Source organism: Paramisgurnus dabryanus, chromosome 19, assembly GCF_030506205.2.
Source record: "Paramisgurnus dabryanus chromosome 19, PD_genome_1.1, whole genome shotgun sequence".
Taxonomy (NCBI): Eukaryota; Metazoa; Chordata; class Actinopteri; order Cypriniformes; family Cobitidae; genus Paramisgurnus; species Paramisgurnus dabryanus.
This window is the reverse complement of record NC_133355.1, coordinates 23,803,116-23,818,869: the sequence shown is the minus strand read 5'-3', so window position 1 is coordinate 23,818,869 and position 15,754 is coordinate 23,803,116. Positions and strand designations below refer to the sequence as shown.

The window sequence follows — 15,754 nt, the reverse complement described above, 5'->3', positions numbered from 1 at the left end:
AAGGTTGGAGAGCTCACAAATTGGATTCATGCTGAATTTTTATCCAAAGCATTACTAGTAGCGCTGGTTGAAAGGTAGTCATCCAAAGAAAGCACTATAGTGGGGACCAACATTTAAAACACAACTTTCCAGCATTTATTAACCAATCAATCCATTCTCTGAACCGGTTTATCCACTGTAGGGTTGCATTAAGGGTGGAGTTTATGCCAGCATCTTTGGCCACAGGCAGGGTTCACCTTTACAGGCCTGGTTGATTAACCCTTCCAGTTAATTATTCTTGAGCTCAACACTACAGCATTGTATTCAGTTTCCAATGTTCTGCTTTTCACATAGCCTTGTACACACAGATACCAGAGTTTGTCTTCTTCAAGCTATAAAGGTGAGCCATGGCCCTGATGATGTATGCATAGAGGCACAGAGAGGTGTAAATCCACCCCAGGAAGGTGTCATGCTCTGCCTGTCGTTGATTAGATATGTTTACACGCCCTTGAACCAGCTCACCTGCCTTTCTTGTCTGTATGGGATGAGGGATGCACTAGTGGTGTTTTTATCATCAAGGATAGAAGTTGTGTTTGAACAAAACTAAAGTGCAGCCAATATCAACCACATTATGTTGCCCCAGCCAAATCCGAGTTATGCAAGTATAGTAGTACATTTACAGCATTTTAAAACGATCACTTATAAGGTTTCATCATAAGTCAATTAGCATAGAAGATGGGTGTAAATGTAGATTTTGAAACAATTTGTGTTATTCATGGTTTCATGGTAGATTCTAGGGTTGTGCCGATAGACGATAGTATTGTGTATCGACGATCGTCAGACATATCACCAATAGCGGGCTTTTGTGACGATAGTTGCCGATGGTTATTATTACCACCATCATAGTTTCGCATAAACATGCGCATTTCGTGCTTTTCCTCGCATGAGAGGGTTTGTGGACTTCACTTTGCGCCAGAGAGCTTGTACAACGTGCGGATTCCTTCTTGCAACCACCTGGACTGAATGCGCGTGTCTTGGACTCTTGCTCAGACCTGAATGCGTGAGGGTCTGACATTTCCTTGCACACACAGTGTGTTGTTCCCGTTCCCTGGCACACAGGAATTAAATGACATGCTTGGATTAATGGCATCAGTTTTAAGAAAGTTGCAGTCATGACAGTGTTGCCCTTGCTTCTTTTTTGTCCACCAATCAAGGTTCTTGTCATAATTGAGTCAAAAATGAACAAATAAATAAATGAGTGAACTACTGCCCCACCCCCCGATCTCACAGGCTGATGAAAGGACGATCTCAAAATGGGGCATATCGCCCAACACTAGTAGATTCTAGGCCTGTCACGATAGCTACTTTTCATAAGTCGGTTAATTGCCCCAGAAATAATGGCGAGAGTCGATCGTATTGTCTTTTTAACTCTTTCCCGCCATTTCCTCGTCAATTAAGAGAAAATGCTTCTCTGCCAATGACGAGTATTTATGGCAGTATTATTTGAGAGTTGATAAAAAGAACTAATGAAGGTTGGATGAAAAATATGAAATATTACTATGAAATTGGAATGTAAAAAATTATATTTAAATATTTAAAACATAAATAAATATTATAAAATATGCATTTCAGTTTTAAACAGCTAATAGTCATTGCACTGCAAAAAATGACTTTCTTACTTAGTATTTTTGTCTTGTTTTCAGTAAAAATATCTTACATTTTGACAAAAATATAAACTTTATAGGGTGGTTTCCCGGACAGGGATTAGCTTAAACCAGGACTAGGCCTTAGTTTAATTAGGAAATATAACTCGTTTTTACAAACATGCCTTACTAAAAACATTACTTGTTTGGATTTTGGGGCAAAACAAAGGGCACTGATGTATTTTAAGATACGTCAGTGCAAGTAGTTTTCAGTTTGGACAGCCTTACATTTTATTTTAGTCTAGGACTAGTCTAATCCCTGTCCGGGAAACCGCCCATAAGTAAATTAGTGCTTAAAACAAGCAAAAAAAATCTGCCAATGGAAAAAGAAAAATTTTCTTGAAATAAGTTTAATTTTTTCTTATTCCATTGGCAGATATTTTTGCTTGTTTTAAGTATTAATTCGCTTAAATTTTATGTTTTTTGTTTAGAAACTAGACTTATTTTCCTAGGTCATTTTGCTCATCAAGAAAATACATCTTGATTTAAGGATTTTTAGATATTTTTACTGAAAACAAGACAAAAATACTAAGTAAGAAAGTCATTTTATGCAGTGTGTTCAGTGTAAATCCCAGCTTTACAGGGTTTATTTCTTTAGACAGGTGTTACTCTGATCGCATCTGTGAGTACAGTATGCGCTATTACGCGCGGTCACGTTTATAATGTTTATTATAGATGACTTTTTATTTGTATAGCTCTTTGCATTGCCTCTGTTTTTGAACAGATTAGACTTGCCAGCTTGACAACGTTAATTTTCTCTCCTCACGTCTCATTTAAGTCAGATATGTTGGTTGTAGCTTTGAAACCAATTTCGGTCAGATTTATTCTTTCAAACTGTGTGTATTTTCCGGAAAACACAAAATTTTAGCTTTAGTAATGCACTCTCTTCGTCTGTTACTGTCCGCTCTGTGCACCCAGCTGCACATGCCACTCTTTCGAGACAGACAGAAATGACAGGCAATCGCGATTGGTTAAAATGCTAATGACATTCATTTTTATAGAAAAATGCATGTAAAAGCAAAAAATGATTAAGGTCATGTTCACTTATCATGCGATAAGTCGATATAGTCATTATCGGAACAGGCCTAGTAGATTCAAGGGTAAAGGTTTGAATCAAGTTTTATTCAGTAGAACCATTCGTTGTTTCATGTATTTTTTTGAAAAAACTGAATACATTTTTAAAACTACACTGTTGAGAATGTTGATCTATAGCTACACAACCAACTGCACAACCTGGTAAAGAAACCCTACCATAGTGCTTAAAAATACATATAGCTAAATGATTTTTCTGTAACTTGTTTTGGTTAAAAAATAAATAAAATCAGTTATTGAGAAAGTACATTAGCAATTTGTGTTAAAAACTCTCCATTCCTACAATGGTAAGTTTATCAGGTCAGCTTTCGCAGGAGCTCTCAGGTCCAATTTCACGAGAACATTTGTTTTTTTTTAACAAATGTTAAGATAGATACATATAAAGATTGTAGCTATAATTAAAGGTAGCATCAGGCATATTTTGGAGATCTTTATTATCCAGCAAAAGACTTTTACAAATTTGCATTAACTGGGTTATTTAGTAGCCACACAAAACTGGTAGCTGTGTTTGCCAGAATAATTCTTTAAAAAAACAGTAAAAATATCAACTTTATACTTTACAGCTACAATTATAAATAGTAAAAATATGTTGTATGCTTTTACAATAAAGTTTTCTAATCAAATTATTTATAGAGCACTTTTTTGAAACAACAATTATTTACCAAAGTGCTGTGCATACAGAATAAAATCATAAAACATTTAAAGATACACTCCACTTTTTTGAAAATATAATAATTTTCAGCTCCCCTATAGTTAAACATTTGATTTTTACCATTTTGGAATCCATTCAGTTGATCTCCGGGTCTGGCGCTACCACTTTTAGCATAGCTTAGCATAATCCATTGAATCTGATTAGACCATTAGCATTAGCTTTGCTGCTGTAACATGGCTGCAGCAGGTGAAGTGATATTATGCACTGCCTGAAAATAGTCCCCTGTTATTGAAAGTTACTAAGGGGACTATTTTCGGCTGCTGCGTAATATCATTGCGCCTCCTGCAGCCATGTTACAGCAACAAAGTCCTTGATTATTACGCCAGAATGAGAGTATAGTTCCTAGCCATATCTGCCTAGAAAATCGCAACTTTACATTTTTTGTCGGTCTTCTACACAATGTAACTACAGAAGAGTCAAGTTTTAAATAGGAAAAAGATCCAAACTCTTTAAATATTTTTAGCGCGATGCTAATGGTCTAATCAGATTCAATGAATTATGCTAAGCTATGATTAAAGTGCTAGCGCCAGACCCGGAGATCAACTGAATGGATTCCAAAAAGGTAAAAAAGAAATGTTTAACTTTAAAGAGTGTATTTTCAACAAAAGTGGAGTGTCCCTTTAAGAACTAATATAAAATATCAAGCAATAAAAAACATGACATAGATAGTAAAAGAAGAAATAAATGTAAAAAATCTTAAAAATACTGAGTTATATGCCATACTGTACAAATGTGCAATTACTGACAGTAACAGGGAAATACCTTAAGGGTGCACCTGCTTACCACCCACCTGTTCCTCTGTCTTTCTCTTTCTGTTTCCATGTGGCAGTTGAGAGGTCAAAGTCACAACAGGTGTGGAGCACAGGTGCTATCAGACGGACTTCCTCTCTGGGTGCTATCACCGGGCCCTACCTGATAGGGCAGTGGCCTCGCGAATCCCACCTGCACAACCTCCCATGCATGAAAGACAAGTCAACGCAGGTAGGTACTTTCACCTGGTGTGTTTAAACCCCCATGTGTTACTATTACTCTCTGGTTGCAAAGCCTGTCTGTTCAGGTGTTTGCAGACGTTACTGTCATTCTTGTTTTAAGATTTTTATATGTTTGCTGTGTATACTTACTTTTGGTCTTTGCATACTGTTTCAAGGTGGTGTTAAGCTTCTTTATGTTTGCTCTCAGTTTTTTATTTTTGATTGTGATCTAGAAGCTCACTGTGAAAATGACTTTATAGCTGCAATAGAGAATTAGTCTATGAAGTTAAGATGGTTGTAAACCTAAAAGAAGTACATACTTGTAAACGTAAGTTACAGTAAGCATTGAACAAAAAACATCTTGGTGGTAAAAATTGAACAAATAATCACTGATAACCTGGAATTTTAGCACATGCAATCTGGATTGATTTCTCTAAACGGCTGTATCACACACTGTAAAAAAAAATTTAATCCAAGAAGACCATTAATTATTTTGTGTATACTGCATAAGATTAGCCCTCAACATGTTGCTAACAAGTATTCATTTCTTCACCGGACTTAAATACTTAAAGGAACAGTATGTAGGATTGTGGCCAAAACTGGTATTGCAATAACAAAACTTGTGGCTAAAACTGGAACTGCAATCACACAACTAGTGGCCAATACACAAAATGACAACATAAACATCAGTTGAGGGCTGCAACTCCACTTTTTAAATGTCAATATCCTGGCCAGACTACTGTTGTCAGGGATTTAAGTATTTGAAATGAACATGATTTCTAAATGTCTAGTGACATATCAGGGCCATTTTATGATTAATTGATATAAATTTCTTACATACTGTTCCTTTAAGTTCTTGACCAAAATGTGTAAAATTTAACTTCGTTAACCAAACTGATTTATCTGAACAAACTGTTTTAAAAGTAAACAAACATTCCCAGTAGGAATGTTTATTATGAATCGATCTTCGATTAATTGTCGAAAATAATTAAATTATTCTGCTATTGAAAGTTACTAGGGAGACTATTTTCGGCTGCTGCGTAATATCATTGCGCCTCCTGCAGCCATGTTACGGAAGCAAGGTCCTTGATTATTATGCCGGAGAGTAAAGTTCCTAACCATATCACCCTAGAAAAGTTTTAATTTTCTGTTGGTCTTAGTACACGATGTAACTACAGAAGAGTCAAGTTTTAAATAGGAAAAATATTAAAACTCTTTGGTTATTTTTTAGCATGATGCTAATGTTCTAATCAAATTTAATGGATTATGCTAAGCTATGCTAAAAGTGTTACCGTCAGACCCAGAGATCAGCTAAATGGATTTCACAACGGTAAAAATCAAATGTTTAACTTTAGGGGGGCTGGAAAATGAGCATATTTTTGGAGTGTCCCTTTAAGGTTATGGGGTCACATGTTGTACATAGTGCAGCATTCATGTCTTTCATAATATTACATAAAGCTATAAAATAGCATTGTGACTTTCGAAAAGTGTGTTTTCTTTAGCTATATCAGAAAACCTCATTTTTGCGGACTTTGGATTTGGTTTACTTTTAAACGTTTTTTTAGTCATCTGATTTTTTCTGAGAAAGTTAAAGATGAAAAGATTTTGTTCATTGGCTATTGGCACTTGGACTGTGAATAGTCGTTGGGATGCTTTTGGGCTAGTTTTGAAAGTCTGGTTTTGATACACGAATCTTGCAACCCTGGCTGTGCCTTTGCCCAGACGTTTGGTTCAGATTATGGGCGATTCCACAGTTTAAGCCTAACTGCAAGGACAATAGCTTACAAAATCTATCTTTATGAAGAAAGCCATTGTCCTCAGATTAACATCCTAGGGAAACCTGGGGTACAGCTGTGTGAAAGGCAGGATATATCTGGCAATGGTAAAGGAGTAACCTTTGGTCAAAGTTGAGTTAATGTAAAATGTAACGTATGTAACATGGAAGGGAAAAACAATGTAAATTCAAGCAGAAAGTGTACTTAATCTAATTTAGTTTAATGAAATTCTGGTTGAATCCCAGTTCATGTTTTGCTTTGTTCCTAATTTGGTACAGTTATGAATCATGTGTTGTGTATGGTTCATAAAACTGGTAATAGGACTTCCATGCAGGCAGGATGGCCGTCTAATATTATCTGTTCTATTAACTTAAGGTCAGTGTATATAATAAAATTGAAATAATAAAAGCAAATTAAATAAAAACTTAATCTTTTTCCCTAGTTGAGTAAACTCATTTTTAAGAAATGTGTTGATTGGCTAGCTATTTTAGGCTAAACTAATTTTTCATTTTTGTACCGAAGTTGACACAACTCATTAAATTAGGTTAGGTACTGTAATCTACTTGGCCCAAAAGTTGAGTAAACAAGAAAAAGCATTTTTCATTGTGCTGAATGAAGATTTTTTTTTATAGTAAACTTTCTCATAATTCAACACATTTCTGTTCTATCCAACATTGATCTTAATAATCAAAGAGCACCATGACATTTTATCGTTCATTTGGTTTATATTTCCGAATAGTCAGCTTCGTTGGCATATAATGAAAGTGTCATACAGTATTGTGGTTTAATATCCGCTCAATTCCAGACAAGCTAACTATTGCGGCATAAGTATATTACCAAGACAAATTATGTGAATGCTTTGTTCCAGACAAGCCTACTATTGCATGATAAGTACATTTACTAGACTAATTATGTGAATGCTTTAAATCCAACTTCACATTTACCATACAGTAACCATAAATCGTCTTTTAAATAGCTGTGATTTTGTCCCGTCACAAAGTTCGTGTTAAATTATATTAGTTATCTTGGTTTCAGAATGAGCTGGCTTCTATAGCTTATGGTTAAACTACTGCTTAAACATTTAAACAAACACCTACACAAACAATAAAAGAGTGACTGTTTTATGATTGTGTAAAAGCAGAGGCGTTGTGAAAATCTTTCACATGTTGTCATTCATATTCATATCTGTTCTGGTTACTTGACCCAAATAATATTTGCAGAAACCACGCTACTAGTTCGTGGCTTGTATTTACATTGAGACAGGGTAATGACAATTGTCATGTGTATGCACAGCAGAGGCAGTTATAGACAGAAAAGTAAAACAACTGAAGGTAACACAGACATATTTTATGTAGAAAATGTAAAACATTGTGGCACTGCATCCTCACATTGTAATGGTAATGCTCAGTGGAAGAGCATTGTGTTAGCAGCGCAAAAGGTTATGGGTTTGATCCCAAAAAACAAACACTTAAAATAAATGCACTAAAAGTGTCTGGCAAATGTATAGTTGTAATGTAAACGATCATTTACATTCTTCTATTCACAAAAAACAGCTTGCTGTGCTGAAAAGAGGCTTTTCAACATAGTGCAAACTTTTTTGTTGATGCTTTGCATTTCTCCGCAATTAAAGCAACAATTGCTTCAATAAGATCTGTTCCTAACAACCTCTGTATTAGATTTCACTTAAATCTTATAAAGCCGTGTATGAATTTTTGTTGGTGTTTTACCAGTCAGCTTAATCTATTACTAATGCATGGCCCTACTGAGCACACAGCGTTCCCAGTGCTCCCCCAGCGTATGTTCAGGTGAGGATTTACCCTCAAATGTCAGCAGGTGTGTCGGTCCGAACACAATCACCACAATCATACTTTTCCACCCACCATCTGCTGCTACACTGAAGGTGAGATTTGGCACCTGTTTAGTGTGTCTAAAGGTAAAGACTCAGCCGTGCCTCTCATTGTGTGCCTCTGCATGCACACAGTGTCATGTTCATCACTCAGAAAGATGAGATGACTCTGGAATGTCCTTCCTTGTGTTTACTGGCCTCCGCTGTTAATCTTTTCAGACACAATGTGCATTTGCTTTGGTTTGAAATCCTTAAAAAGTTGTGGGTTTTTTTGATAACTGGTTATTAGAGCGGATAAAAGTTTAGGGAAAGTTCTGCTGGAACAGCAAAATTTATGCTTTATTAAATGTCTTGTCAAGCAAACTTATGCATGGAAAATTTTTTATTATTTACATTATTAACCATCACTGTATGTTTGTGGAAAATTTTTACAGTTCATAGTGATCATGTTTTAAAGGCTGTTGCTTTGTTTGAGGAACTGACCAAAAATAAGTCATTACTTACCAAAACTATCCGCTTTGCCGCAGGAACCTCATTCTCAATTCCACAAACTCAAACCAGAACTTTAGATTCGGTTCTCGCATAAATGTGGGCACTGATATAAATAAAACTTTTTTGAAGGTTGACACCCACTTTCATACTATGTAGTAGGCGGAAAGCAGTAGGCCAGGCGATTAGTATGTATGAATTCATAGTACTCGAAAAACAGTAGGCGAAAAGTACCCGGATGACCTACTAATTCCAGCAAGATCCTGAAGTGTTCATTCGATTACTATCCAGTGAGTTATCAGGTGAAGAAGTAGATGGAAAGCTGTTGTTTTATTAAAAAATGTCAGAAAGCGGTAGCGCTTTTAGAGGTCTTCACGGGTCCACTTAGATCCGAAAACCCAAGGTTCCTAGTTCAGGTCGGACTCGGGTGTCATTTTCTCGGGTTTGTCTTGGGTCGGGTCTTTCTTTAAAAAAAAATAATTATGCACGTCGGGTTCGGGTATAAAGTGATTTGGGTCAGTTGGGTCGGGTACGTTTCTTTGGATCCGAGAAGACCTCTAGCGCGTTTCTATTCAAAAGCAAATACATATTTTAAACCGCTTTCTCTTGTGGTTAAATTGGGCTCCAGTATGACTAAAGGCTCATTATAGTTGTGCGTACGTCCTACGGCGTAGCCGCGATGGCATAGGATATGCATAGTTTTTTTTTTTGTATATACATCTGCGTTGTCGTCTGCGTCGATGTGCAAACACACATGCAAACCGTAGGTAGGCAGTATCCACGCGTGTTACCACAGTAGTAAACGCGACCATCAATGAAGAAGTAGCTTGGTCAGTTTATCCCACAAACGAAGAAGAAACAGCAGCTTGTTGTGTATGTTTTGAGAAGACAAGCAGTGATGGAAGTTCCCATCTTTGTTCTCACCGTGACAAACGGAAATACCTATGACGTAGTTTGTCACTGACGCGCTGTTAAAGATTTGGCGAGGTGCACGTCAGGCTACGCAGGGGTTACGGATAACCTATGACGTAGACCTTACGCACGATTATAAATTGGACTTAACTTGTTGTTATGATGACTTATGTCATGTGATGTATCAACATGGAGGATTTAGTACGTCTGAATTCATTAATGCTATATAGTACCTCCTGTTTTATATAACTAGCTATAACTAGCTCAAAATACCAATAACGTTCATATAATTCTGTTCCTACTGTCGCAGTATGCGATTTCGACCAGGCACTTACACCACTGATCTTTTTACATGACTAGATTGCGCATAGAAAGCTTAACGTAACCACGAGAAGTGATGCCACCGCAGAGTTTAAATTGGCAGATGGCGTCACTGACTTATATGCAAAATCATGATCTAAATTTACCCGGTTTAAAGCGTATCTGATGAAATCTGATCTTATTGTATTAATTTAACAGGATGTTTTGCCATTCGGTGGCTTCACAATTGTGACTTCATGCACAATCCAGTCATTTATATAGATCAGTTCCGACATGTAAAAACACAAACTATACTCCAGGCTAAATGCATCAGGAGTGAAAGTGATTGTAAAAATTTTACTTCATCGAAAAGAGCATCGGCACAATGTGGCAGATTGCAGGGGGAGTGCATGCAAACAGATCACACGTGAACTATTTTGAGTAAGGGAAGCTACTAACAGTCAACCGCACTAAAAATAGTCCATTATTACTAATTTTTATATGCAAATAAGGTAGCCAATACAGCCTAGGACTTACTTATACAGTACTGTGGAAAAGTCTAAGACCACCATGCCAACATTAGATTTGTTGTTTTTGTAATGGTATAGTGACCAGACATAATTATTTCTCAGAAATTGTATTTGCTGTATTAAAAACAGAATAAAACAATAAGCTGTCAATGTTGTCACCCCCCCTTCCCCTTCAACAATTGCAGGAACCTGCAGGCTTTCTTAAACCAATTAAACTCTTTTAAATTAAATCAAATCCTAATTCAATGGCTTCATGACTTCATTCTCCTCAAAAGAGTTCAAGATGTGTTCAATGAGAAGAGAGGTCACACTTAATACTGACCTTTGCCAGAAGAACATTTTGTTCTGAAAATTGTGTGCGTTTTACGTTCTGAGGTGGAATACAGTGTTACAAAAAGTGTATAATGTGACCCCTTAATCACATGCACTGAGTGAATGAGAGGTCACAGGTCTTGTACTGAGTGATGTACTTGGACTCACAGGTCATGAGAGCAGCAGCAAAGTTACACCGTGTCACATGACCTCATGCATCCTGTTTTTACGACTGCATGGCAACACAAACCACACACTCGATTTGGCTTTTCTCGCAAAGACAGATATACTGTAAAGATGCTTATTTTGTACTTACTGTTTCCTTGCTGAGTTATGGTGTGAAATTTCACGCAAGGGTTAAATGGGTTCTTTGTAAATTCTTTGCTTAACCAGTTAGTTCGTCTTAAACTTCAGTTTCATTCACTTGTATAAGCTTGGGTGTTTCAGGGACTTGCCATCTCAAATCTCACCTTTTAACGCTCACTGGTGTCAAAGAAAAACAAATGACTCTCATTTTTGCTTGCCTTTAATCTTTGATGCATGCACAAAAGCATTATAGATTAGCGCAACAACTCTTGTTTGCATTCAGATTTGTCTCTTTAGTTTAACCCCTCGTCCTCTGCGTCAGACTGACTCACAGCGGATCCACTTAACGTTACCACAGCCAGATCAGGTAAACGCTTGTGACTCAGGGAAAGCCACGTACATCCTGACATGTTGCTTTATTACTTTCTTAGACAAACAACACATACAAAAAACTTGTTGCTGCAATTTGCTTATTTATACTATGCAAAAGTTTACTATTTATGTAATGGAAAAGTACATACATAGAACATACTTATAGGTAACACAAGTAACAAGTAAAAGTTTTTGCTTTTTTTGTTAACAATCACATGCACAATAATACATTGTCATTCATTATATATGTAATTTTTACTATACACTTTTATTTTTATTAATTGATAGTTGCATCATTAATTTTATTTTATTATTTCAGTGTAGCATCTCTAAACTCCTTCCTCCAGAAGTGGTGTGGGTATATTATACACTCACCTAAAGGATTATTAGGAACACCATACTAATACTGTGTATGACCCCCTTTCGCCTTCAGAACTGCCTTAATTCTACGTGAAATTGATTCAACAAGGTGCTGAAAGCGTTCTTTGGAAATTTTGATAGGAAAGCATCTTGCAGTTTTGGAGATTTGTGGGATGCACATCCAGGGCATGAAGCTCCCATTCCACCACATCCCAAAGATGCTCTACTGGGTTGAGAACTGATGACTGTGGGGGCCATTTTAGTACAGTGAACTCATTGTCATGCTCAAGAAACCAATTTGAAATGATTCGAGCTTTGTGACATGATGCATTATCCTGCTGGAAGTAGCCATCAGAGGATGGGTACATGGTGGTCATAAAGGGATAGACATGGTCAGAAACAATGCTCAGGTAGGCCGTGGCATTTAAACGATGCCCAATTGGCATTGATTTTGGCCTAAATTTTGCCAAGAAAACATCCCCCACACCATTACACCACCACCACCAGCCTGCACAGTGGTAACAAGGCATGACAGATCCATGTTTTCATTCTGTTTACGCCAAATTCTGACTCTACCATCTGAATGTCTCAACAGAAATCAAGACTCATCAGACCAGGCAACATTTTTCCAGTCCTCAACTGTCCAATTTTGGTGAGCTTGTGTAAATTGTAGCCTCTTTTTCCTATTTGTAGTGGAGATAAGTGGTACCCGGTGGGGTCTTCTGCTGTTGTAGCCCATCCGCCTCAAGGTTGTGCGGGTTGTGGCTTCGCAAATGCTTTGCTGCATACCTCGGTTATAACGAGTGGTTATTTCAATCAAAGTTGCTCTTCTATCAGCTTGAATCAGATGGCCCATTCTCCTCTGACCTCTAGCATCAACAAGGCATTTTCACCAACAGGACTGCTGCATACTGGATGTTTTTGCCTTTTCACACCATTCTTTGTAAACCCTAGAAATGGTTGTGTGTGAAAATCCCAGTAACTGAGCAGATTGTGAAATACTCAGACCGGCCCGTCTGGCACCAACAACCATGCCACACTCAAAATTGCTTAAATCACCTTTCTTTCCCATTCTGACATTCAGTCTGGAGTTCCGGAGATTGTCTTGAAATTTCAACATACTCCGATTTCAGAAACACTAATTCTTATTTCAAATGCTACTTAGGATGGTATGCGAATCGGGACATTCGCAATGTGTATCGTTATTTACTAACATTTATGTGCATCCTAAGACCATTCTACAATGCTTTTTGTCACATATTCATATATGTGACATATTCCACCCTATATCCATATTTAAAAATAGTCTAGACTCCAACATTTGACATAATTGACCTCAACCCTGCCACAGTGTCTTCAGATTGCATTTAAATAAGGACGAAAATTTGGGCGGCACAGTGGCTCAATGGGTAGCACTGTTGCTTCACAGCAAGAAGGTCCCTGGTCCACACCCCGGTTAGGTTAGGTGGCCCTTTTTGTATGGAGTTTGCATGTTCTCCCTGTGTCAGCATAGGTTTACTCTGGGTACTCCGGTTTCCACAGGCCAAAAACATGCAAGTTAGGTGAATATAAAATTACCTATGTATGGATTAACTTGTGTGGATTAACAGGTTCTTGCCGTGAATATAGCCATAGATGCTGGAATGGTGTAAAGAATAGATGATGAAGAAGAAGAAAACAAAAATCTGATAAGAGTGCTGCAGCAGAGAAGAAGCTTTTCAGCAAATAGCTTTTATTAACAAACACTCACCTTATTTAACATTTAATATGTTCCCTACACAAGCATATGCCTTCAAATGACTTAAAATATGCTGTTGTTGTTGGATATTTTTCCATTGGATGAACCAAAGCATACTCGTTTGGCCCATGATCACTGCTCGCTTTCATTGTATGAAAAAGAGCATAAATGTCAATACAAATGAAGTCAGAATATTTTATTTTTTGGTGAGCTAATCCTTTAAAAGAACTTACAGAAAGAATAAGAACAAAAATGCCTACAAAGCCTCTGTCTATTCCCGTGGCTTTCTAGTGTCGATCTGTTTCCAAATGCCAAGCTTTGAAGTGTTCATATGGGTTAATGAATGCAGGGGTTTTTCGCTTTCACAACAGCTCCAGGCTTTCAAATAAAGCCCTCATATGCTAGAAAGAGCAATTTTCCTACAATATATATTGTCTTTATTTTAGGGTTTCATTTGTTTACATTAGTTAACTACATCAACTGTGTGTTCACAAAACCCAATGCCAAATTGTCTCAACTTATTTAAAACACACACAGTTCCTATGCTGCCTGCACGCTGTGGTATTTCATTCAGGAAATCCAAGTGTTGACTTTATTGTCTTGACCTCAATGAGGACCAACAGGAAGATATTGTAGGAAATTTCATTTATTTTTAGAATTGCCTTCTTTTGCATAATATGCTACTTATTACACTGAGTTGTGACATTTTAGACCTCACACAAGTACACAAACTTGTGTCTGTGCATGTGTGTGTGTGTCTGTGCGTGTGTGCCTGTGTGCGAGGTTTATGGTGTGGATGGTCAGCCCCAATGATCTGCATACCTAAGGTCATACATCACATCCCACGTGTGCCCACATATTTACAGAATGTTGTTGTGAAGAAACGTTGGTGAGTGACTCTTCATTGAAACACAGTGGGACTGTTTGCAGGAACAATGAGGACTTTGTGGTTTTGGTGTGAAAATGAGTCAGAAGTGAGATGCATTTATTGATTTAGTGCAGTAAAGGTCTTGGTTTGAAAACTGTGCATGAAGTTGACCTAAATCAGACCAAACCTCATTTTGGGTAGGTCTGGGGACATCATCAAATAATGTATTTTATAAAAAATATTGTATATTAATATGAACAATGACCCAAAAAATGATTTGGACACAATAAACAACAAATGAAAATGTCTGAAGTTATTGTTTTTTATTATTTATTTAGGAATAGCGATTGATTAGATTCCTTGAAAAACTAAAAAATTCATTTCTGCAATACTTTGAAGCCCTCTACAGTTATTAACACTGCTTTTGTGCAGCAAATTCACCACTTTTTCAACAACACATTTCATAGAGTTGACCTTCAAAAATTTACTTTTGGACTTTTAAATCATTTTGCATGAGCAATGTTCCCATTATTATCCATAATCGTTAGGTCTCTATATTTTTTGTGGATACAGTAGTTTTGCACATTCTTGAAATTAGTTAGCAAGTGTATGATTAGAAATATTACATTTCACTGTAGGGCTGGGCGGTATACAGTATACATTTCCACGAAATAAAATGTCAACCGTTACAGATTTGTGTATTCCTCAAAATGTAAATAAGTGGGCGTGGCTTACTCAGCACTCCTGCATGTTAGACTGAGAAATGTGAAATAGTTCTCTCTCTTTCTTTCTTTCTCTTTCACTCTCTTTCACTCTCTCTCTCTCCTTGTGCAGAGGTCTCTCAAGTTGTACACAAAGAGATGCACTGCCAAATAAAGAAAGCACTTCTTGCACATAACTTTTCGCACATAACTTTTCTCACATTACCTTGCCCTGGTATCATATTTATAATCTCCATCTAGATACCCATCTCTCATATACATATATTTACCCTGTCTGTAGGTGTGTGCACATGTTCATATTTATTTGTTATACATACTGCCTATTTTTTATGTAATGTATGCATGCATTATACAAACAAAGGCTGCACAATTTTTTGAAAAAATTTGTCCATTTGTGCTTTTTTTTGTGCGTTCCGGCAGAATGTTTGTGCACCAAATTCAGTGGTAAATCAGGGATTTTAAAATTGATAAATTCGTTTTGGATTTTTTTTTCTAACAACATATATCCTTTAAATATTTTGTTTTTTGAATTTACCATGCAGCTTCTTCACAAAAAGTTATAAAACATTTCTAAATCTATTTAAAATCTATTAATCAACAATAATAATGGCAATTACAATATTAAAGGGGTGGTTTAATACTATTTCATGCATTCTGACTTATTAACACAGTTTAAGAGTGGTAGTCCTCATGGCAAACCTAAGCAAAGTCTGCTGTGAATCAAAAAGTAGTATCCAAAGCTGTGCATACTCGTTACTCTTCAGCTC

The 15,754-nt window shown here is 36.8% G+C and overlaps 1 protein-coding gene across 1 annotated transcript in view; it reads left to right on the top strand.

Moving 5' to 3' along the window:
- Positions 1 to 15,754, top strand: part of glcci1a (glucocorticoid induced 1a) — a 45,007-nt gene that overhangs the window by 16,721 nt on the left and 12,532 nt on the right. The window contains exon 2 of the mRNA XM_065293967.2: positions 4,316 to 4,467. Within this exon, the coding sequence (XP_065150039.1) occupies positions 4,316 to 4,467 (152 nt within the window). The remainder of the gene's footprint in view (positions 1 to 4,315; positions 4,468 to 15,754) is intronic.